Source organism: Populus trichocarpa, chromosome 2 (assembly GCF_000002775.5).
Source record: "Populus trichocarpa isolate Nisqually-1 chromosome 2, P.trichocarpa_v4.1, whole genome shotgun sequence".
NCBI classification, from domain to species: domain Eukaryota; kingdom Viridiplantae; phylum Streptophyta; class Magnoliopsida; order Malpighiales; family Salicaceae; genus Populus; species Populus trichocarpa.
In genome coordinates this window covers 7,379,154-7,404,147 of record NC_037286.2, presented here as the reverse complement: position 1 = coordinate 7,404,147, position 24,994 = coordinate 7,379,154, and the positions used below count along the sequence as shown (strand labels likewise).

The 24,994-nt window shown below is 35.0% G+C and overlaps 4 protein-coding genes and 1 long non-coding RNA gene across 6 annotated transcripts; 2 read left to right on the top strand and 3 right to left on the bottom strand.

Annotated features, from left to right (window-relative positions):
* Nucleotides 1-1,305: 1,305 nt before the first annotated feature.
* On the bottom strand, nucleotides 1,306-2,473 carry LOC18096240 (uncharacterized). The gene is made up of 2 exons (XR_002980000.2): nucleotides 1,567-2,473; nucleotides 1,306-1,476 (listed from the first exon to the last, which is right to left on the bottom strand). It is a non-coding gene; the product is annotated as an uncharacterized LOC18096240 (long non-coding RNA).
* Nucleotides 2,474-3,537: 1,064 nt separating this feature from the next.
* On the top strand, nucleotides 3,538-4,623 carry LOC7461797 (blue copper protein). The gene is made up of 2 exons (XM_002302282.4): nucleotides 3,538-3,958; nucleotides 4,045-4,623. Exons 1-2 carry the CDS (start codon nucleotides 3,604-3,606, stop codon nucleotides 4,437-4,439), a joined length of 750 nt encoding a protein of 249 aa, XP_002302318.3. The 5' UTR covers nucleotides 3,538-3,603; the 3' UTR covers nucleotides 4,440-4,623.
* An 870-nt stretch (nucleotides 4,624-5,493) lies between these two features.
* On the top strand, nucleotides 5,494-6,374 carry LOC18109162 (28 kDa ribonucleoprotein, chloroplastic-like). The gene is made up of 3 exons (XM_052450915.1): nucleotides 5,494-5,544; nucleotides 5,887-6,174; nucleotides 6,264-6,374. Exons 1-3 carry the CDS (start codon nucleotides 5,494-5,496, stop codon nucleotides 6,372-6,374), a joined length of 450 nt encoding a protein of 149 aa, XP_052306875.1.
* Nucleotides 6,375-8,918: 2,544 nt separating this feature from the next.
* Nucleotides 8,919-9,678, bottom strand: LOC18096238 (classical arabinogalactan protein 7). The gene has a single exon (XM_006386353.3). It carries the CDS (start codon nucleotides 9,561-9,563, stop codon nucleotides 9,171-9,173), a length of 393 nt encoding a protein of 130 aa, XP_006386415.1. The 5' UTR covers nucleotides 9,564-9,678; the 3' UTR covers nucleotides 8,919-9,170.
* Nucleotides 9,679-12,827: 3,149 nt separating this feature from the next.
* On the bottom strand, nucleotides 12,828-22,912 carry LOC7467181 (isoamylase 3, chloroplastic). 2 transcript variants are annotated; one of them, XM_024595739.2, is made up of 23 exons: nucleotides 22,637-22,908; nucleotides 22,431-22,560; nucleotides 22,194-22,339; nucleotides 21,961-22,054; nucleotides 21,585-21,821; nucleotides 21,148-21,252; nucleotides 20,528-20,632; nucleotides 19,964-20,098; nucleotides 19,704-19,790; nucleotides 19,066-19,123; nucleotides 17,992-18,055; nucleotides 17,611-17,710; nucleotides 16,861-16,961; nucleotides 16,630-16,681; nucleotides 15,967-16,029; nucleotides 15,730-15,819; nucleotides 15,584-15,656; nucleotides 15,096-15,175; nucleotides 14,672-14,776; nucleotides 14,493-14,591; nucleotides 14,310-14,371; nucleotides 14,100-14,208; nucleotides 12,828-13,389 (listed from the first exon to the last, which is right to left on the bottom strand). In XM_024595739.2, exons 1-23 carry the CDS (start codon nucleotides 22,762-22,764, stop codon nucleotides 13,276-13,278), a joined length of 2,337 nt encoding a protein of 778 aa, XP_024451507.2. In that variant the 5' UTR covers nucleotides 22,765-22,908; the 3' UTR covers nucleotides 12,828-13,275. The 2 variants fall into 2 exon arrangements, 1 of the variants encoding a protein (XP_024451507.2); XR_002980503.2 differs by lacking the exons at nucleotides 12,828-13,389; nucleotides 14,100-14,208 and having other exon boundaries at nucleotides 14,493-14,595; nucleotides 22,637-22,912.
* Nucleotides 22,913-24,994: the final 2,082 nt, after the last annotated feature.

The following is a 24,994-nucleotide window of genomic DNA, read 5'->3' as shown; positions in this document are numbered from 1 at the left end:
AAAATATACAACAAATATAAATATAATGTATTATAAAGTATCAACAAATATCTTACACAATTTTAGTTTTATTGCATAATATAACATCATATCTAAATCAATTAAACACCTTTTAATCATAATCCTCCTTTCAATGTAATAAATTATAAAGCACCAACATCATATCTTAATCATAAGTTTGTTCAATTCAAACTTATTCAACCTAAATTAATACATTTTAATTGTTATCAATTTCCTAAAAAATTAAATTTCTCAAATTTTCAATTTGACAATAAAATTAATAAAATATAATTGACAAGTATTAAATAACCCATTATTTCTTCAATTATCATAACACACTTAAGTTACAAAATCAAACTCAATTTCATCAAATGACAAATGAATTCAATTTTTCCCAAATCTCAAACAACCCCTAACATATAAATCATACATTAATACAACAAAGTTTTATTTGAAAAAAAGGGTAAAACTCTTAAATATACAAGCAAACTACAAATAGTATTAAAAAATTCCAATAAATTAACCTAAAACATAAATAGATTACAAGAAAAATGGATAGGTTTGCTTACTTAATGTAGCAGAGCTTCATAGTATATTGAACTAAGAGAGAAATATTGATACTATTGATAAATTTAGATCGATGTTGGTGGTTTGGGGTGGCTAGAATTTTTAGGATGATGGCTGGATTTAATTATAAGAAAATAAGTGGAGGGGGCTGCTGGTTTTTTGGATAGGAAGAAGAAGAAGAAGAAGACGAGGAGGAGGAGGAGGAGGATGGAAAAGAGGATTGTCAAGTTTTATTTCATTTAATTTTTTGATGGAATGTCCATCGATAATTCCATCAAAAAAATACTGACATGTCAAATTTCTGATGGAAGTGCAGACAATATTTTTTTTTCTCTATTTTATCATAAATTATCGACGGGACAAATTCCATCATAATTTTGGTCTGTAATTACCAACAGAAATTTTCCATCGCTATTTATATGAGAAAGTACGACGAAATATTTACATCAGTGTTTTCGTTGCTATTTGTCAATTTTCTGGTAGTGTATTAAATTCTTTAACATAACAAAAAAGAGTTTGTTTCTTTACTGGAAGGGAGGGGAATGTGACTAGAATTTAATGGCAATGCAAGGTATGAAGATTAGACCTAATATTTAGGGTGTTATGGCACCTACAATACATGTTGTAAATCTATCTCTAAATACAGACCCATGAAAATTAGCAATATTAGCCCAAATCATAGATATCTGTAATATCCATAAAAAATTTAGCTCAAACTGATATATCTAATACGCTCGATTCTAAAAAAACTAAATGGATCAGATTTATAATATGTAAATATCGAAAGTCGGATCGAATATAATTATACACTTAAATCAAATCCAACTATATCATGAACACCTCTAATTTTGAGTTCTATCAATGTAATTGTGCATCTTCCGAATTTTGCATGCGATGAAGACCTTGTCACTGGGATTAGAAAAACATTGAATTGATTAATATGTGATAAATTGAATTGATTAGGCATTTTGAATTCTATCAATGTAATCGAAGTCTAACCTGGTATGTGTTTGGTGTCGCGATTAAAGGTGAGAATCCTCAGGTCCTTAGATCTTTATGCTTACCTTAGCTGTTCAGTCTGGATGTAAAATAGGGCATTTTGCGTTCCCAAAAACGGGATCATTCATTGCAAAGGTAAAATGAAATCAATCGAGAAACAAAATGTTTGATGATGGAAAATGTGGGCCTGGTGTTATAAAGAGATGAGATTAACCTTTATGTGTTAGTTCAAGTAGTAAGTGGATTTGTTTCCTGTTGTCATCCAAGTTTGAATCGAGAGAAGAGAAAAACTCGTCTTCGTGCACCAAGATGCAAAAGCTGGAATGAGAATGTGCTAAATGCGAAAAGACAGAGAGAGCGAATAAATCGTGCAAAAAAAGGAGTGGGGTGGGTAATGGGTTGAGCTAGAAGAAGAAAAGGGACAAGTGCACTTTAGGAGGGGGGGCAACCAGAGGGTAGATGGTAATGGCTCATGTGGAAACAACACACATGAGCAGTTGGTGAGAACTTGAATGAACCCAACCAAACCCGGAGCCACCCTTACCAAACCACCACATCTAAAAGTACACCATGCCTTTTTCTTGAGCTTGGTTGCACAGGGTGCCAGGTGGGGTTGTTTCGTTTTGGGTAATCATGCGATAGTTTAAATACCTTTGTGATAATCATATCAATGGGTGACTTTTAAGCACATGTTAGGTGCTCGGTTTTTATCTAAACATGGACATTGCAACAAAAGTTAATGCTAAAATAATATACGTACATTACCTGTGAATGAATCATCGCTGTCTTCTGATCATGGCTTCAAATAATATGCAGATAAACAAGTGTAGATTTTTCAGTGAAGATTTTATGAAAGTGCCCGTTCTCCTTAAGATTACCTGTGAATGAATCATCGCTGTCAGGCCGATCCTGGGTGGTTTTTCTCCATGATGTTCAGAAGATATAATTATATAAATGATGGAATTTACATGAAAAAAGTTTCAGTACATTCTTAGCAGAAAAGCAATATCGATTTACATGAAAAAGACAAATGATGCTGTTTAAGACAAACTGGGGTAATATCAATTTACTAGTAAGAGATTTGGCTGCTTTTCTTAATTCTCAAGAAACTTTCACTAAAATGCACAGCCATGTTAAACAATTTACATGCAACTTAAAAACTAAAATTGTAAGATGGGTAGCTTAGCTATCCAAGAAAGATTAATAAACGATATACCCTTTTAACAAAGAATTACGCTTCTTGTAAACTTAATTTTGATGGGTAGCTTAGCTATCCAAGAAAGATTAATTTTAAAAAGGCCATTTTGTTTTATTATTTTCGGATGAATTTCTCAGAGATGATACAGGAATAAGAGAATGTTTGGACATAATACATTCAGACCCTCCAACTAACATACTATTTTCAATTAGTCCCTTTTTCTCTCCATGGTTTACATTGAGCGGATGAAAAGGCCTACTTTGAACCCAAACTTTTTCTAGTGGACGAGGATTGTAGATTAAACATATATGATAATAGTTCGAGGGCTCAAATGTAGTTTTTCCAAAAATGGTAACCCCATTCTAAACGAACATTCTATGCGCTCCTTGTCCGAAGTCCAAAGCCATGAACTAAGAAGGCATTCCTTCCCTAGCAACAAAAGCCCCCTCCATTCCAACAATTATGATGCAGACATATGGCTTTTGAATTGATCGATGACAAATAAAAATAAGAAGCTGATGCATATTGCATAGGATACCAAAAGCGCCTTGTCCATTAGGAGCGTCAGACCTTGAAAATAAGACCAATAATTCCCTGTAAGCTATCATCTCATCTTTTATTTTGTTTGAACTTGTAGACGTAGGCTTTAAGCGTTCCATGATGATCAGTCACATGTTGCTGTCTACTTGATTATGGAATTTAATTCATTCGGCTCATAAGAAGATAAAAGGATTATGACGTTGAAGAACTCTGGTCATTCCTTAGTTAGGGGTCACATAACGATGCATCTTTCCCCACCAACCATCTTCAAGTGAACCCACTTTTCCCTTGCATTAGGTATGGAGTATGGGTTAAGTCATCTTCATGAAATTAGTCCCTTTCACATTCTAAGAGCTTTGTGGAATCAAGTGGACCTAATTATACTCACTCCATATTTACTCATTCCACTATATAACACCCCCAACGACGATCCTAAAAGCAACCCAAATACCTTCTTCTCTTCTCTTCTTTTCTCCCGGAAAATGGCCGGTTTAATTTCAAGATCAGTTCCTTGTGCAATCCTAGTAGTCTTGTGCACGGTGGTGCCCATTTTGGCTAAAGATCACACTGTAGGAGATAGTTCAGGCTGGGCAATTGGTATGGATTATAGCACCTGGACTAGTGGCAAGACCTTTTCAGTTGGCGACAGCCTTGGTGAGTCCCTATCTCTCAGTACACGTTACTGATCAAGATTAGTACTTGATTTACTAATCAGGTTTCTGTTTATATATATAATCTAGTGTTTAACTACGGAGGAGGCCACACGGTAGATGAAGTGAGAGCCAGTGACTACAGCACATGCACTACAGGCAATGCAATCACTTCAGATAGCAGTGGTGCTACCACAATAGCCCTCAAGACTGCCGGAACTCATTATTTCATTTGTGGTGTTCCTGGCCACTGTGGGAGTGGCATGAAGGTTGCAGTCACTGTTGCAGCAGCAGGATCGAGCACAAGTCCCTCCTCCGGAACTCCATCTTCTGATGGCACTACCACTTCTCCGGCCGGTAGTAACGTCACCAATTACAAGCCTTCATCCAACAACGTACCCGATTCATCCTTAGGGATCAATATTTCCCCATTTGTGGCTTTAGCCGGTACTTGTGTCGCCGTTTTTGTGATGGTTTTCTCATGAATTGCCAGGATAGAGGCAGTGCTCTGCTAGATCCCTCTTTTTTTTTTTTTTGGTTCTTGCTTTTCCTGAAGCTCTGCTTGTATTCAGGATTATTACTGTTTATCGTTACGAACGAGTAGTAATATGAGATTATAGATTAAGTATGTGATCATGGTTCATAATTAAGTTTCTCTTTTTTTTCTAATGTGTACCCCTCAAAATTCTATTCCGGTACTTTAATCCCTTCGCTTCCCTCCATCCCTCGCCTTCGAATGCGGGTGGTAATTAGATCATTAATCTCTTAGTAAATTAGGTAAAATTATTTTTTTATATATAATTAAGTTAATTAATATAGAGAAGAGTAATATTTAATGGTAAAATACCAAAATTCATTAATCTTAACAAAAATGGTTGCAACTGAATAGTATGGTGACCTATTTTGATCTATGATGTTCACCTCCGAGCTGGTAAAATCAGAAAGTGAATTGGAGTCCTTTACCATCGAAGCGTGATTTTCCAAATTAATAATTTAAAACTAATATTAAAGGGTTACACCTAGTTAAACCGGATTAACTTGCAAATTTCACAACCATCGACATAAAATTATGATAATTTTATAGAAAGAAACACATGAAAAAAAAGTTCAAAATCAATTCCTAATAAATCAAATCAAACATACAAGAAAAAACCGAGATAACTCAGGTTAACCTAGAAACCTCGTGATCATTGCCACATGATCGAGATAACCATTAGAAAAGAAAGGAAAAAAAGATGGAAAGACCAATTCTAAATAAATCAAATGTTAAAGGATGAAATTGAAATGAATTAATTTTAAAAAAAAACTCAAAAAAAATTTAACTTGCATTAACCTTTGAAACCGATGATCCTGATCCCAAACCAAAGACTAACCTTATTTTTTTTATATTTATTTTAAAGGTTTTATGGCTGATGAGCAATTTTATCATTATATTATTATAATAAATAATATTATGAATATTGGTGAATAGTAATTTAAACCTACTTATTTTTGCTAATGTACAGCAAAACCAGAAACAGGGGTTTGGCGTTTGTCACAATGGGCTCCCCTGAAGAGGCAGATGCTGCTCATAATAATCTCGAATCTTATGTAAGCACATCATCTTCGATTCTTCCCTTCTTCGGAATACGGAATCCTTGTGGTAATGCATACCTTGTTGGATAGAGAGGAGAGATAAATCAGATTGAGACTTATAATTATCAAGTATTAACCGATTTTAATATGGCACTTGGATATATATGTACCCTAATCCACTTTATGCTAGCCTTTTGCTCTTCGAAAACCCATTAACAAGAATCATAAAATCTCTGGACTTTGCTTTTCTTTTCTTTTTCGTTGATTTCGTTCGTATCTTAACGTGCATTAGTGTTTGTCTTGCCCTTTTCTTTTACGAACTAAAAAACATTTAGTCTTCTTACAAATGCCTTTTAGGAATTTGAGGGCCGTAATTTGAGGATGAATTATGCACAACAAAAAAAGAAAAAACCTTCACCACCTCCGCCACTCATGCCAGGGCCAACATTCAACTTGTTTTTAGCGAATTTGCCATTTGAAGCAAAGTCAAAAGATCTTAAGGAGCTCTTTATTGCAGAAGGTGCTGATGTTGTTTCTGCTGAAGTTATATTTCAGGATAATCCTAGGAGGTCCACCGGCTACGGACTTGTTGCATTCAAAACTAGAAAAGAAGCTGAAGAGGCCCTTTCTACTTTCTCTGACAAGGTAGGGCAGAATTATGATTATGTTACAGTATTTCTGTCTCAAAGAATTCTGATTAATGTACTTCCTTCTGTATTTATTGCAGTAGACAGTTTGTGAAACATCGAGAAGAAGATGGTTCACAATCTGATGGTACTTCGGGTGAGTTGGAATCTGACAAGGTGCAAGCACATACAGCCAATGACTTCGGGCGAGTTGTTTAATGTGCTTCGCTTCATCTTTGTGGGTAAAACTTCTTAAATTTGGTCCTGAAGACCATAAAGCAATTATATGATTTCTTCGGCATGCTTTCTCTAATATCCAGTTGGCGTGTTCTATTCTATTGTCAAGTGATACTGCAGGTTGGATGCCTGCTCTTTATTTTTTGATGGAATAGATGTTGTGTATGCTACAACAGATCTCATCGTGGGAGCTTGGAGGTGGGGGAGTATATGATCAGGGATCTATCTTTTTGCAAAATAGCCACCAGGAGAACCCAAGGATTTTGCAGAATGACATAGGCTGCTTGTAGGTGAAATGTTACTGGTCTTGCCTCTTCTTAGGGCTATAACCACATTTGGACAGCAGACGCTTCATGTCCCACATCTTATAGCATCCAACTGTCTCCTGGGTCTGCATGCAAGATTCCATTGAATGCAAATTCTGTGGAACAAAATGAATAACAGTCCCAGGGAAATTTTTAGTGATTCTTTTGAGAAAGACTGCTCGTACTTGCAAAGTGATTGGGCATTTAAAGCAGGGCTCTTAAAAAATTTTCTCGTGTAGCATTTGTATTATTTGACTTAATTTAACCCTTCAAATTCCAATAATATTAATATCATTGATGATAATGAGTAAAAAAACCTAAAAAATTGATATTATTAATCAAGATTTTTTAAACTTGATCAACTTGACCCAACACCCTATATCTTTTTTGTTTTTTATATTTGATAGTTTGTGGATTGAGTATTTATTTTTATTTTATTTAAAAATATTTCAACTCCAAAGTTTTTGTTAATAGGCTTCCTATTAGATTTATTTAATGTAACAAAAAAAAGCTTGTCTCTTTGTTGAAATGAAGGGGCATGTGACTAAAATTTATTGGTGATGCAAGTTATGAAAATTAGACTTGATACTGGAGGTGTCATGACACTTATAGTCTATATTGCAGGTTCGTCTCTAAATATAGACTAATTTTTTGGGATGTCATGGCACTTATAGTCCAATTTTTCTCCTGAAAACACTATATAAACACCCAAAAATACTTCAATAAACTAGTTTGTGTCCTTAAAGTAGCGAAAAATCAGTAAAAACTAAAAAATCAAACCGAGATTGTAAATCTTCCCAAGTCCCAATCTATTTTTCCAGTAACATGAGAACCCAACCATCATCAAACACATCTCGTTCAATAGAATATTTTAACACTAAACTTGACCATTTTGGATGGCGGAATTGGGACAAGACAACCATATAATTTTTCTTTATTACAATTTTCTAGCGAGCCACTCTCTTCCTTCTATTTAGGGACTAAAAATTGACAAAATTAAATTTTAGAACCAAAACAAAAATCGTGCAAGTTTAGGATCAGGCATTTATTATTTTAGTGTTTTTTATTATAGGATTAATCTTATATTAGTTTAGGATTAAGCATATATTAGGATTTTAGTATCATATATTGTGACAAAAAAGTTTTAAAAAAAATGATTAATTGTTGAGGTAATTCCTAAACTGACTTTGTATATCATGCATTCAAGCTTTTAGTCGTAACGAAATTCTTTTATGAGATAATAAAGTTGCTTTATGAATGCACCTAGCTGTTGAGTCTTGGTATTAAAACCAGGATCACTTAGCCAATGAAAAGACTTGGACTTGTGATGCGGTTCCACATGTCACCTGCCCTAAATCCACTTTTGAGAAAAGCTTTATATGTCGTACGTGGGGACACATTGTACTCAGACTCTCTTCTCTTTGTGATAGAGAACTGTGCACAAACTTTCTTTTAAATTGACAACTGATCAGGGAGAGAAGGTAGCAAAATCCACAATGGCATGGTGTGCTCTGCACCATCATCAGGCCTTGCACAAGTTGCTGTTGAATTATACACACACATCATTTTTCGTGAGCTGCTCCAAGTCTTTGTAACCAAGAGTTTGCTATCTTCTTCTCTCTTTTTTTACATGACCCACCCAACCCTCTCATGGAAACCGTAAAAATATTTTTTAAAAATTTTTAATTTTTTAATTTTTAATGAATTTTTTTTTATTTTAAATTATTGTTTGGACGAAATAATATCAAAAATAATTTTTTAAAAAAATATTATTTTAATATATTTTTAAATAAAAAAAACTTTAAACAGCTAGTAACGCATTTACCTTCGTGCTCAAAATAAAGTAACAGGTCAGTGGTGTTGCAGTTGATCTCTCTCGCGTGTCAGGTGACAGCAACCAAGTAGACTAGAGATATAACATCCACATGTCAGTGTTGTTGCAGTTGGTCTCTCTCGCGTGTCATATGACAAACCACGTGGGCTTATGTAAAAAACCCTAAGATTTCAATTTACAGCTGTTGCCGCGTGCATGACAGGCCTAACATGAAACCCTATTTTACTTTTTTCCAACTTTTCTGCTATCATCTAAACATAAAAAATTAAACAATAAAAACACCATCACTCTCCCTCCCACACTCTCTCACACGAGGATATGAACGATCGATGGATCGCTCTCTCCTTTGAAATCCAGATCAAGTTAAGTACAGAGCATCACGATATATGAGGAGATAAATAAGAAATTATTGAAAATAAACGATTGATTACATGACGACCAATCATTAATTAATCATAAAAAAGAACAATGATAACAACAACAATAATAATCAAATATCAACCGTCAAGATAAACCAAAAGAGTCACCATCACCGTCCATAAACAAAATTACAAAACGACTCGAAATAATAACAATAATAATCCCCGACTAAAGTGAAACATAAATATAATTGTAACAATCAACATCCGATGATCAGATCTACAGCAACAAAGACCACACACCAGCGACTCCAATCAAAGCACCAGCCACGGTGGCTTTGTTCAAGCCGGCGGCGCTTGGAGATGGAGGGGAAGCGGCGCTTGGAGGAATGGATACGGAGGGGGCAGGGGTAGAGGGAGAAGGTGGTGAGCTGGCTGGAGATGAAGGAGGAGGAGTGGATGGAGCAGTAGAGGGGGCCGGAGAAGTAGAGGGGGTTGGAGCAGAGACTGATGGAGAGGGGGTTGGAGCGGGGGGTGGAGTTGTAGGAGCAGCGGGTGCAGGAGATGGTGATGTAGCTGGTGAAGCTGTTGGTGCAGCTCCTGGTGCCTGAGCCAAAGCTGAACCGGCAAAGAGAGCCAGAAGCATCAAAGGCGCCCAGATTTTGTAAGCCATTGTTGTTGTAAGTTGTGAAGGAAAGGATGGAGAGGAGAGGAGAGAAGACAAGAAAATATACAGGGAGGAGATGATAAAGGGATTGATGAGAGAGAGAGAGAGAGAGAGAGGGTGTTGTATTTATACAGAAAGGGAAGGTGAAGGTTTAAGGTTTTTAGTCGGTTTAGGAGGCGAGGGCAGTTTCCTGTTTGTTTCCTTTGAATTTGTGAAATTACAGCTTAGTACCTGTTTGGTGTATTATAATTAGAGAGGCGGAAATTGTATGTTTGGAAGTGGGAGAGGATCAAGGAGGTACGCGTGGCTATAATGGATAACGAGAGCCGTCGGATGTGCTTCCAATTTTTTGATGATTCGAAAAACGCGTTGATTTCAAGCTTGGGGAGAGGAGATGGTGGAGAGTTTTACTTGTTCGGTCGGGGGAGTAGATAGATTGGGTTGTTGATTTGGTAAAGGAAAGAAGAAGGAGGAGAACAGACCAACCAATGATCGATGCACTTGTAATTAATTATGAACAAAAATTCTGCTAACCGTTATGATGAGCACGTTGCTGGTTCATTTTTCTACTCTATTCCCAGCTGCAGGTTCTTTTTAGTCGTTAGAGGGTCACAAGTCCAGTTGTCCGTAGAAAAAATAAATAAATAAATAAATAATCAATCTGCTCATGGATTATTTATTGTGTGTGAGAGATTCTATGCCAAATTATTATCATTTTAGTATTTTAAGCTATTTATTTGAAGTATCCAAGGGTTAACTAACTCGACTAAATTTAACTTGTCTAATCTGAGTTACATTTTGCATTAAAAAAACGCAGGCCCTTCGAAAACAAGGACGGAAATGGAGTTTTACGGGGGGAAACAACGAGAAAGAAATAGAAAAACTGCTGCCTCTTACCCTAGAAAACGTGAATTAATGTCCAATTAGGACCTCCAGTGCCCCGTATTTCATGTGAGAATTGACAAGTTCCAACAGAACAAATTTCAACTACTCTTGGAGGCTATATCAGGAAAGGAAGAAAAAAACCCACTTTGATGGCTTGAAAAGTTCAATTCACGGCGTTAATTAGCCACCCCACTGCCACTTGGGTTATTGATTCTTTCCAATTAATATGGGTTGGCCATGAGACCATTTGCTTGCCAATTATTAGTTTAGCTTGTCAATAGACATCATTCAAGGATAACTCCGTGACATTTATATATTATCTCGGACCCACCTTTCTTTTTGGCTGACAACCTAACAAACTAGATATTTTACATGCCGGCAGCCCGTAATTTTTTTATAAAAAAAATCTAGACAGATAGGTTATTTTAATATGTTTTTTTATATAAAAAATTAAAAGTGTATATTGAAAAGAGCACCTAGTTAAAAAAATCAATAATAATTAATATAAATAAATAAAAAAAATTATTAACAATACTTAAAAGAAAAAACTAAAAAAATTAAAAGATAAATATAGATCAAAATATTTAATCTCGCAAAATAAGATATTTATCCATTTGTGTTCACTAAATTTGTTTATTAAAATTAATAAAAGATAATAGAAATAGAAACACACATGAAAGTGAGTGAATAAAATAAAAGAAAAAATACTATGAAAATCCTAACATATCATATATATTATTTCAAAATAAATATTTTTTATAAAATAAATCTTATCTGTATAAAATAAAAAAAATCTTCAAAAATTAAACACACAAAAAAATATTTTTTAAAAAAGAAAACCTCAATTTCAAAAAGGCTTAGGTAACTCGGGGCTCGAGCCATGAAATCGAGATAAACCGATAGAAAAAAAATTAAAAATAACCATAAAATCAATCTTTTTAAAAAACATATTGCATAATGATAAAACTATAAAAAAAAAATAAGAAAGAAAAAAAAAATTCATACCCATATCAATTCTTAAAACTCGTGATTTATGTTATTGGATCAGAAGTATTACAAATAAAAAACTACAAAGTTTAATCCCCAACAAATTAAACGCGAAGTAATGAAAATAAAGAAAAGAATCTATAACATAAAAAACTATAATTAAAAGAATAAAATTGAAAATCAAAATAAATAAATAAATAAACAATTATCAATTGTTAACTTGGTCACCTCTAGAAAAACTAATTACAGCTAAATGTTAGCGATAGGGCACTTTTTTAAGACTTTCACAGTCAACGAGTAATAAATCTATTCGAGTTACATATTTGATATTTTCATATTTGTTTGTCATGGTCGTATATTATAGCCGCGATTGAAAAGAGTGTTTGACCATGAAGTTTCTAAAATAATAAAAAAAATTAGTGTTCGAGTTTTATCTCGAAGAGACATGCATGGATTCCGGTCATTTTTGCGTAACCAAACGGGTTTGGGTTGGTCTTTCGGTAAAAACAACAAAAAAGTCAACCCCGCTCTAGGCTTAGATCTGATGCCTTCAACTCTTTTAATCATGTGATTTAGATAGAGATCCTCACGTTAAATCAAAACCAGTGGTTATTCGCAGAAGGAATCAAAGTCACTGAGATGAGATAAATTGGATATAACATAAAATTGGCAGATTGTGGAAGAGAAACCATAGACACAGGGTGCCTGTACCATGATTTGATTGATGATCCGATTGGCCCAGACTTGTCCACCGATCAATGGGACATGGACCTTGTCAGAGCATGGCATCTCCCAACACTCGGACAACTTTTCGATTCACTGAGGATGTCAAGTTAATTCTAGTTCAGGACTATAATCTAAGGGGGCTTGAAAGGACGATATACAGCGACAAGTCGACCACCTACCAAACTGGACTAAATGATACGAAGCGAGGCAGCTGTTTTCCGGGTGGTAGAATAGAAGAGGTAATATCACCGCGTGCTAGCCAGGACGGAAGAATGGTTCTGTTTCTTCGAGGGTGTGTACAATAACAAAGATTTTTTGCTCGAGGAAAGAGAGGACGCATCATTGATAATTGGATTGTCCTGTCTGTCTGCCTGCCTGTCACAATTTGTGTGGGTCACTGCCAGATTGTACTTTTGAGGCTTCACGATTCATGCACCTGCTCATGACAAGATCTGTTCTTCACACAGACCCCATGATTAAGACCGCTGTGCACATGCTTCAAAATTATTAATCTGTCAGGCAGATTGTCATTTTTGGCATTCTACTGAAACAAAACCATTAAAAAAGACAAAGTAGGTATTAGTGAACATCAGTTGCCAGCCAGCGTTTGCTGCTGCTGGTGGGTGTCTAATGGGCAGCAGCACGAAATCAATTGGGAGAAAGCCAAAGAAATACTAATAATTAACATTGTCATCGTAATTATTACCATCAATTTTTTATTTTTTAGTAATCTTTCGACATTCTTTCCACTCTATTTAGGAATTACCAACTGTAGGACCCCAGAGTTCATCTCAGTATTACACAGCTCATGCATAACATACACACAGCAGCACCTACATCGAATAGGGCATATTCTACTTGTTGCTCAAGTTGAAGTATTTTTTATTAGTTGATGCAACAAAGGAATGAGCGGACATCAGTCACATTGTAGCAATGATAAACCTCCATGCTCTCTCAAATCTCTTTGATTGCATTCATCCAGGGTAAAGTGACATCTACATCAAGTACTGTAACCATAACCTGATGCCAGGAATCTGAGCATTTCCCAGGGAAGATTTTGCGATTCTCCAGATCAGGCAGGTCATTCAGAATATTCATCGGCGATCAGCTTCAGGTTCTGTCAGTTTTTAGCTTCAAGAAGAATTGAAGAGTGTGGGGCCACATTATAGGTGCTTCCAATGCGTGGGAGACCTTGAGGAACAAAGTCATCCGGAGATTCAAAATTGGTGTCTACCTGCATTTGAACAACGAATTTGTACATATGATTCAGATGGAACTGATTGATATGCTACAATTTTGAAAAATACAACTGCAAAGTATAATCAACATAATGATGTGACTGATTTTCGCAGCCTGTTTTTCACCGTTAAATAACTTCGTGTTATAACTTCATGTCTAACACCGTCAACGTAAATTGAGCAAGGGATATATCAGCTTCCAGAAAAGTGAAGCAATAATACATCTCTTGTAAGAAGCCATGGTTCAAAGAGTGGGAAAGAGTGCAGTATAGGAGTCATACTCGTGTGTCGTACTTATTCTCACAATATGAATCTTCTATATGACTACAAAAAAAAAGGCAGGAAAGTAAACTTGCTGCCTTGGGAAATTAATAGCAGAAGTTGAGGGATCTTTATATAAATCCAATCTCGAGAACAATCCTCCTGTTGGATGCCAACAGAATAATTATCAACTTTGTCAAGTTTTTTCCATGAGATTCCAAACGTCAGATCTCATGCCAAAAATCAGTTGGGTTTTGGAGATCTAAGCCTATTATAAAATTGCTTTAGCACCATTGAAATGTGCAGTTTGAGTGCTCCAGCAGACGAATAGCATGCACAGATACAGTTGCACCAAAAAGGCAAAAGAGTTGCAAAGGATGTAGTTAAACAGCGACAGGTAGCAGCAAGAACATTGGCATGTGTCAGAAACAGAAGAGACACTAACCACACGAAGCCAGCGCCTCTTGGGTGGTGGTGGGGGTATTGAAACTTTAACAATATAGTCATGAGCATTGAAAGCCAAATAGATATCTCCTCCGTTTTGGTCATGAAGCCTGCGTAACAAGCATTTTGATGATGCAAAGCAAGGTACTACAACAAAAAACAGTAGATGCAAGATGAACAATTCAGCTGGAAGACAAGTATAATTTCTTACGTAAATGCAAGAAATTTGCTTTCGTGATTCTCCCAGTTGTTCTCATGCCAAGTCACATCATTCTGCATAACATGCACAGAAAAGTGTGTTTGAGAGCTCTTTCATAGGTGTTAATTTGTTAAAATATATCGTAATTTCAAAATAAATGCATGTCTATTAAGTCGCAGGTGAAAAGCAAATTACTTCGCTGAGAAAATTGTCATGAGTAAATACTCCATGTGTCTGTCGAAACTTTATGACCTCTGAGAAGAACCTGAAGTGACTACTCTTTTCTGCATCCAACTGCCTTAACAAAGGATTTTCACTCAGACATTTACTGGATTGAAGCTGTCAAAGGGCAAGAATTGTATACAAAAACTTACGAGCCCCCACTGGAAATTGTTAATAGAGGTGTCATGCCCATAACTGTTGTTATTTCCATAGCGAGTGTGTCCATATTCGTCCCCCATAAGCATCATTGGTGTTCCCTGGTGCATAATCATACTTTAAAACAAACTCCTGATATCTTAACTTCTTAAGTAGTGATGGATAAGCTACGAATGCTAAGAATTATTCATTGGGAAAAAGACAGAAGTGGAAATAAAAGGACAAAAAAACCTTGCAGAAAATAACAGAGGATATGAAAGATGCATAGAAACCTAGTAGAAAAGCAGGACACATGAAATCACATGTGAATTGGAAACCATTTATCCAACTGAAAAAAGTTTCCAAGGCATTTTTTGTATGCCTGTTCTCTACAGGGTAAGGAATAAGGTGCCACCAGCGTGACACACGAACATACTGTACCTGAGATATCATTAATGCTAAATGGAAGTTTTTCATCTGCCTGAAGCGCAAAGCTTTAATATTATGATCATCAGTTTCTCCTGCCCAATATATAAAGATAAATTAACACCTAAAGAAAGGAAATAAATACATCTGAAATAGATTCTCTTCCAGCAAATGAACCAAAAAAAAGAAAGAATATATTGGACTCTTGAGATTTCACACAGTTAATCTCAAGATCAACGACACATCCAAATTGGAGGCTAAAATAAATGCATCATTATATAGTGAAGCAACTTGACAAAGCCAAAAAAATCCAATAAGTTTCCATGAATAAAAACAGCATATTAGACCCTGCCCCCACTTTCCCTTTACTTTAGCATGCATACAAGGTAATGACTATGATTTACCACCTACATAAACACTATTTGATTGCTACAAGATTTAACACTCCAAAGCTAGAAATGATTCAAGGAAAAATCCTGACACAAGCTGATTTTCAACTCTACCTTCAAATCCACAATTCCAGCTAAAATTGTCATTGCATCCATCATTTCCACCTTCTCCATTAGCATCATTGTGCTACAAAACCGATGAAAATGAGAAAAAACTGGACATTGAATGATTCACTTAATCAAATTGATGCTTCACTTACCTTGAAATTGTATGAAACAAGATCACGCAGCGTGAATCCATCGTGTGCAATAACAAAATTAACACTATGACAAGGCTTGCGCTTATTAGCCTGCAGCATAAATAAAAATATGAGTTGCTGTTAACATGAGGCAATCTTAAATATGCAATGATACACTATTCTAGGTAAAATAATATAAATGCATGAAAGTTGCAGATATTGTAACGATCATTATCTTTATGACATTAAAATGCTTACTCTGTAAAGGTCAGCAGATCCAGCAACCCGGGTGGCGAAACTTCCTTTCATACCAGAATCACCCTATAATATGCAAAAATTATAAAGGAAAACGAACTGACAAACAGAAATGTTCACAAGTAAACTACAAGAACATTTTGTTTCTCCCATTAAGAAACATAATCATGTTGCATGGAAGACAGCAGCACACTACATCGTCATCTAACAGAAGCATAAAGGAAGAGTAAACCGCATTCATGCAGTGATAAAAGAACAGGAAGTTAAAAAGAAAAATGAAGGCTAAAGAAGAGACAAGTATTGAAGGATAAACAAAAAAAATGACAAAATTCAGTAGAAGAGACAAAACTACAAGAATGTGATTGCAAGCATTGAAGTTTTAGAACATTGGTGTTATAAAATAGTTTCAAGCAATACCTAGTAATTCCTAAAATAGTTTCTAATAATACCTAGTAATTCCATCAAAATCATCAATCATCTCAAATCCATTTTAAACCTTTTCAAGCATATCAAACCATTTCAGAATAAGACACATTCATTCATCACTTTCAGTTAAAGTTTGAGTTGCTATCTTGCTGGTTCCTATATCCTGTGCTTGTTAAGCTATCCTTAATGTTAATAAGTTATGCAGAAATCAAAGTCAGTTCGCTTTCCCTCTGGCATCACCTTAATAAATTTTCTTATGTCATCACGGTACTTGCCATTCCATTCAGCCCATCTGAATAAAAAAAAAAAATGGGTGAGGCAGAACCAGATTCCAAAAGCATTACAAAATGTAAAAATGATAAAAAGAAGAGCAAAATATCTCTGTGATTGTGTTTATCTATTTGATAATGCATCTTAAAGTAAATGCCTTTATTATCCAAAGATTCACAAAAAATAATAAACAAAAGTTACCTGTCCCAATTTGGAAAATTTCCAACCAGATAAAGGCCTCCACAATCCCAAGGCTCTGCAATAATTTTACATCTTGACAGGATGGAATCTTTTGCAATTGCCTGGTTAAGTAAACAATAACAAGTCATTGCATAAAATTCACTATTGTGACTATATATGCCAAAGACCACATGAATTCATTCGCGTATGGAGGCTCTATTTTGCCTGGAACAAAATAAGCATCCCATATGTAGTTCTAGGCAACTAAACAACACTTCAGCATTCTACAAGATTTAGAATATTTTTTTAACTTCTAATACAACAGCATGAAATAGTTCTTCCAGGTAGAGAAGCACGGACATCATTGTGAAGGCATGCTAGTAAAGGATACAGCAGAAAGTTACTACATATCACATGAAGGGGATACAGCTTATTGATTGTGTGTGCCCATTTGCAGTATGATCACACACACAGAAAGAATTTATATAGATCCAAATTGGAAGAAATAATTTTTTAGTTAAACTTTGAATGCTTGTTAAGAACCTATCACAGTCTTAAGGAAAGGTCTGGCCTTTTCCAATTAAAAAGCATTCTTCTTCTGCAATGTAACATTCCAATTTCTGGTCTTCTAAGTGAATTGACAGAATATCAATTCACTTCTGATTGTGTTCTCTGTTTCTTTTAATTGATAGACATCGGTAATGCATGTAAGTTACATGATGTAACTGCACTATTTTGACAAATATAATATCATATGTGAAAATATCTCACCCTAATAATTGGGGGAGCGTCAAGTGGAGAACCATCTGTTCCTCGGCAAAGTACACTGGCAAGGTCAAATCTAAATCCATCCACATGATATTCAATGACCCTGCATTCAGTAAAAGAGAAGGATGAGTAAATTATACACATATGCACAGGCACAGATGTAACAAAACATACACAATCCTAAATCGCCGAAGTTAAGGATCACCAAAGACTATAGGTTGACTTAAACCTAAGAGGCAATATCATTTGGCTATAAGATCAAGTTGAAAAGTTTGTTTGGAGCAATACCCAAACAATAGAAAACTTCTAAATTATTATATGAAATTTTTTAATTCAAATGTCACAAAGACAAGAGGATTTTTTTCATTCTAATTTAGCACATACCAGTGTCTTAAGCTGTCAAGGATGAGCTCCATGACCACAGGATGATTACAGTTTAATGTGTTCCCTGGACAGAAACAAGAAACTGCAAGTGAAAGAGCCATAGATGCATGCAATAATTTCAAAATTCTTCACAGAAAAAACATAATGAAAAGGCATTTGCTTGCTTGTTACTTTGAGCTTAACAATCATGTGAGCTTATTCCTGATTTCATCCAAACCAGCAAGAAATACCAAAAGTCCTAATAACCCTGTACTTATCTTAACCATATCACCTTTCAAGAAAATGTCATGTCCGCATGCTGCATTATAAAACCAAACAGGATTTGGATGGCCCAAAGGAATTGAAAATTTTCTGTAACTTTTACAAAAAAAGTTCAGATGATCTTGTCAGTTCTAGTACTAAAATAGTCATCGGTCCTCAATATGAGAATCTATAGGGCCTTCAAATACAAGGAAAATATTGCAGCATATGGGAGAAAAAAGACAGTCTTCTCCCTGTTAACCCTGTTTCAAACTGCACTGGGAAAAAGAAAAAAAAATAAGAGCTTCAATTTTCAATATTGGAAGGAAGCAGAAGCAGAGGTGACTTTTAAGTCAACTTATGCTTTTCTCCAAATTTGTAAAAGATAAAGAGTTCTGAACCCTCTGCAAAACCCCATTTAGCCAATGAGAGAACTTCAAGAAGTCCACCCAGAATCAGGTAATAAATTTTCCACGAACTACAGCCAGCAGCTATCATCTTGGCTGCCTACTCACTAGTCTGCCACTGCCACTATCACAAACAGCAACATTTTTCTTTCTCCCTGCTATGTTTCAAAAAGTTGATCATCATGGGATCTCCCAGAATTCTCATTGAACACGAAACAAATTGCTAGCTTCTTAGTCTTAAACTGTCATGTTTGAGTATCCACTACTCTTGTGATATATCATAAATGAAGAAATGTTGACCGGTAATGGAGGCATAAAAAACGGGTTCTCTAAACAGTCCTCTTGCAATAAGAAGAGAGCCAAAATTCACCTAGGAATAAAAGTAACAGAAAAGGGAATAAAAAGTAATTGAGCACAAAGTTTATACCACATCCAGAGAAATTCAGCAACTGGCCATTATTGCTGAGGTCAACCATGTAATAAACCTGTAAATGGATAACAAGACATGTCACTGAGAAATGAAGAAATAGCTGAATAATAATGCATGAAATGCTATATAGAGAAACATTTAGATGTGCATATAATGAACTTTTGGTATAACCACCAATCAGATACTTCAGAGCATTCACTAAAGGCTCGTAATGAAATCATAAATCTCTTTATGATAAACAGATTCATTTTGCAAGTTCGTTATTACGGGTAGCTCCTACAAAAGATCAGACTAATGACGTATACAATAATTAAATTCTCGATGTAGATGCAACATAGTTGGTTCTCATCCTTCTTGAGCAAAATATTACAAGGCTGACAAGTTTGAAGACAAATCAGGCTGCATTCCACAAGACTAAAAGAAAATTACACTAAAACCCAGAAAGACTCCACAAAAGTGAAGGTGCTCCCAACATTGCAATTGTTAAAATATTCAAAACCAATCAACCAATGACTAAATGTACTCAAATGGGTGTTTCTCAGGCCTGAACGATTCAAAAGCCTATAACATTAGAAATTGTTGTTAGTCCATTACAACCCTAACAGCAAGAAACTGCAAAACAAAGAGTAAATCACCTTATTATCGATTCCGCGAAATGAAGTTGTAAAAGGATTTTTATCATCAGCCTCATTTGTATGGTTAAAGACTACATCCAAAATAACCTGTATACAGTAAAAAGCTTCAGAAAATTGCTTCAATAACTACTCAGGCTTCGTGTACATGTATGCTGGTGTGCATACATCACAGACTTGCCATATCAGAACAAGAATGAAATCATTGCTCCCAACTTTGAAGAATGTGGTCTTAAATTGATGACCAGATAACAATTTATTACCTCAATTCCGGCACCATGCAAGGCTTTAACCATTTCCTTGAACTCCCGAGATGCATTACGAGGTCCACCACCTCTACTAGCATACCGATTCATAGGAGCAAAGAAATTTATTGTTGAATAGCCCCATGTATTGATCTTAGAGAAAAGGCAGGAAAGAGAAAAGAAATAATAGTTCACATTAAATTCAGTACATCAAATTAGAGCACAAAAACACAGGAAATAGGGAAGCTCAGCCGCAAAAGTACTCTGTCATAATATTGAATTTTGATTTAACATGTCTAAGGGCAAGTTATCTTGAATCTGCTTAGAAATAGTGGTATGAAAACAGGAAAACGTTGTATATGGAACTCTCCAAAAAATTCATTAATTCAAATATACAGAACTTTGTTTAAAATCAGAAAAGTAACAATTCATTAATTCAAATATGAACTTTGTTTAGAGACCTAAAAATAACATAAATAATGGGAAAGAAGGAAAAACCAAAAAGCAAAGCATTTCAAGGTTTCACAACAAAATGCAGAAATTGCAAAGAAAAGGCTCAAATTTTAATAAGTTTTATTTTACCATGTGATCTCTGGGATTTGGGCGCCTCTGAAACTCAAATTCATCAAATTCAAACACGGGCAGCAGCTCCACTGCATTGACACCAAGCTCTAGAAGATGTGGGATCTTAATTGAATGAAAACTTATCGTCAGGAGAACAAGATAAGTGCAAGCAATCAAATACCACTAATATAGACTACACATGAGCATCAACATATGATTTTAAACCTAAGATTTATGCAGTTCTTGCTCTTAAGGGAGTGTTGCCACTCTTGGATATTGAACCTAAGATTCATCCTTACCTTTTAGAATAGCTCTAATGAGCATCTCCGACAAAAGAAACTGAAAATGTAAAAAAGGATATCGAAGAGGCAAGAGACATAGCGATATTGTAGCTGCAACATGATAACAGCTGACTATCTAAGTGATTACTGGAAACAATTATTAATAGGAAAGTCAAACATTGCATACAAAAGGATTTTCTAAATTTCCAGTTACTACACATCATCCAAATGCAACAAAAAGAAAAAAACTCACGTGGAAAATTTATAGTTGCTTTAAACTTCAAAGTGAAAACTCTGGCAATGAATTGAGCTTCCAAATGTTATTCGTAGATTATTGCCTATTGAGTTCAACATTACCTTCTCAATTACGCCAAGGTAACTTCCACGTATGCTTGGATCCAAGCCACTGGATTTATCAACTGTAAACGCACGGACATTCATTTCATATATAACAAGATCTTTCTGCAAACACAGTAGAAAATATATGAAAAAGAAAAAATGGAGAGGAAATAAAAAAAAGACAAATGCAACTCAAACACAGGTGTGTCAAATTATCAACTGAATGTCGCAATAAATGCATGGAAGGCGCATAGAAGAAATAGCAAAAATCATTTAGTAACAGACTTATTCAGCATAAGAGAAGCAGCAAAATGAATTAGTAATTCACTCATTCAATATCAGTCAGAAAAAAGGGGTAGAAGAGCATGCAGTTGCTGAATTTCATTTTGTAGCAAAAATATACCATGGGAAACAAAAACACGATACATAATAGAAATGCAAGCAACATTTGGTACCTCTGGTATATTTGGAGGCTTGTAGTCATCACCCCAATCAAAAGGCAAGCTGTCAAAATCATAAGTTCCATAAAATTTTGACAGCTTACGGCTGGCATCACCAAAAAATCGGCGACTTTCAACTAGCTTAGCATAAGGATCAATAAGCATGATGCTGCTATCAAATCGATGTCCTTGACGCCAATCTCGAGGACCATCTATCCTATAACCATAAAGCACGTCGTCCCGTGGTAAATCCTGCGCTTATAGAAATAATACAGATTTATGGAAGTGATAATTAATTGCAGTCTTGGAAAAAAGCATGGATCACCTTGAAAATAACCGCTACTACTACCATTAAATTAAAGTGTTATGAGAAATAGGACAATATCACTACCTCAATGCATATGTGCCAAATGTCTCCCGTTTTATTAACTTTGGGATCCAAAGCCACCTCAATCATTCCACCATCCGTCCTTTCAGACTTTCCCCTACCAAAAAAAAGCATGAAGTTTGTCAGAACGCAACTAAGAGGAAAAACAAAGATCAGACGAGTCGATCAATATGGATTCGCAAGCCTGTAACTTTTTAAGCAATCAGGAAGGAAGGAAGGATGGATGGAAATATTACCTGTGAGGGAGTGATAAGCAAAGTGTAACAGCAGTGGCGTGCTGCGAAAATATAGCAAAATTGATCCCATTTTCAACTTGTGAAACACCAAATGGAAATGCTTGACCTGGGAATGTTTTAAATCCCAACTTTTGAGGTGCTTCTTCCTAGAATCACAGAGACAAAGAACAAACACTGATCTTACAGACCTCGATAATCCAGAATATTATGTGAAAAACGATGATTAGTTAATTATACCTGCTCAAGCACACTTTCTTGAGCACGACGACCGTAAACATTAGGTGTTGTAGTGGTCTTGGCTCCAGCCTTGCTGGAGAATCCTCGCCCACTGCTGCCGCCGCCGGATGATTGTTTACTGAATTTCAATCTAAAAGAACACATTGAAATGTTAATATATCTCTACATGCACTAAAAATTAGCGGTAGAGGAGGGAGATTTCTGACCCCACATCGAGAACACGAGAAGAGCCGATACTGTTGTTGTTGTTGTTGTTTGAGAAATGTGAGACAGAGAGAAGTATGCTGTCAGCAATTTTGGAATCACAGAGGAGCGGAAGTGATTGATGAAGCATATCTGCGAGCTACCTCTTCTTTTCAGCTTCAGCAGCAGCAGCAGCAGTTATCTCCCAGAATCAAAGGATTCGAATTTTATTTATTTATTTATATTAGTGGAGAATGGAAAGGGGGGGGACTTTCTAATATCACTCTTGTCGGTGGGGAGCCGGCTTTCTATTATCTTTATATCTCGAGAGAAAGGAAGGGAAGGAGTCATGTCTGCCACGTGATTGGTATCGTTGGAGTGTAGTCGCTTCATGTCTTTACACGTGGTTGTCACCATTTCCAAGGCGTCATTAAGAATCATTGCTTTTGTCCATGGATGGGATCCTTATAGCTTATTAGATTTGTTGCATAAAATATCTTGTGGGGAAATCACAGGAACTTTTGGATCCATTTGCACGTCTAGTTTTTGCTTTCTTGGTAGGCTCTTTTGTGGCACCACGTCAACATTCGGTGAAATTAACTCTGTTTATCTCTTCTAGTCAAATACCAGGTAGGATTGCCAGCTACACTGCAGGCTAATTTATAACCTGAGAAAAGAAGATTCCAGTATCATGAACCCCGTCACGCTTGCGTTTTTTTTTTTCAATTAAAACAATACCTAAGTATAAAAAACCCGTTTCGAACCACACAAAAAAAAGATTGAAGTTATAGCTCCCATCTAATTTAATAAGTTTATTTTATTTTTATTATATGATAAAAAAAATTTATAATAATAATTAAAGTACAATAAAAATTAAAATAATTATGATAACTTTGAAAAAAAAATATTAAAAGCATATAATTGAATAAAAAATAGATAAAGAAATCTTATTTGAGTTAATTTGAAGTAGCATGATAGAAATGTAACCTGAATAGTAAAAGTAAAATGACATTTTTCATCATTAGAAGGTGCCGCACACACCATTCAAAGTGCACGATGCCTCACACGCGCTAACAAATTTTTAAATTTAAATAATATTTGATAAATGTAAAAAACGGGTGATACTCTTGATTATCTTGATAATTACAAAGAAATATTTTTGTAAAAAAATCTAAAAACCTTTAACCCTGTGTTGTAATGTTTTTTATCCCAATGGCATATTTGTCGATTTTTTTGTATATAGATAAAAGAAAAGACCTTTATAACTTTTACCATCAATTTTAATTTTTTTAATTAAGAGGTGATAATGTTATTTTACTATAAAAACAAATATGAAAAATACAATTATAGGTTATTTTACTATAAAAATAAATATAAAAAATACAATTATACCTCCCCGAACAATCTTTTAATAACTAATGTGCCTTGTGCAAAGATAACAATCTTTTATATATTTTTTTATTTTTTTATATCATAAAAGATTTTAATTAAAAACTCAAAAGATGATGATTGTATTTTATAAAACAAATTAAAAATATATAAAATAGTAAATCATATAGAAAGTTGTTAAACTAATTAAAAACTAAAGAGGAAAGTTGATCTTCATAATAAGAAAAAAATAGATGCATATGTCAATATTTAAATGAGAATTGAGTTTCATCAATTTTTTCATGTATGATATTTTCGATGTAATATCCCAGATTACTGGTTTAAAAAGTTTTTGTGGCTCGATGTCCTTTTGTATTTTTTATCTTATTTTTTTATTTTTATCATTAAACATTAATTTTTAAAATAAAAAATGATCATCCAGGGTTTTTTAAAAACCTTTTGAATAAACCAACATATTGAATTAGCTTTTATATATTTTATTGAAAATTTATGCAAGATAAGAAATTTAAAAATTTATCTTTTTACCCGGATTTATAGCATTGCAAATAAAATCTCCGTGCTCTTCATGATTTTTTTTTATATTTTTAAAAATATATTTCAGCCACAAATCACGGGCAGATAAACTAGTTTTCAATCTATAAAATGTTATCCCTTTAATTTTTAATTTTTAAAGGGATTATTGCGATTGAGAATACACAAAGGAGGCACGACGCCTTAAAAGCAAAGAGCCCAGATGATAGGCCCAATAAAGTCAGTCCATGTGGGAGTAAAACATAGGCCCTATCCAGTCAGCCCAGCCTAGATTTAAACATCCGCCCTATCCAGTCTGCTGCTAAACTATAACATTAAGGGCAGCTCCATGTCTGGGCAGGAACACGCGGGAGTCGCGGGACCCATTCTATGGTAAGAGAATGAGATTTAAGAACACCAGAGATTTTTATGGTAACATTGTTTTTTGTAAAAGTACTCTGTGATTATAATTTGGATTTTTA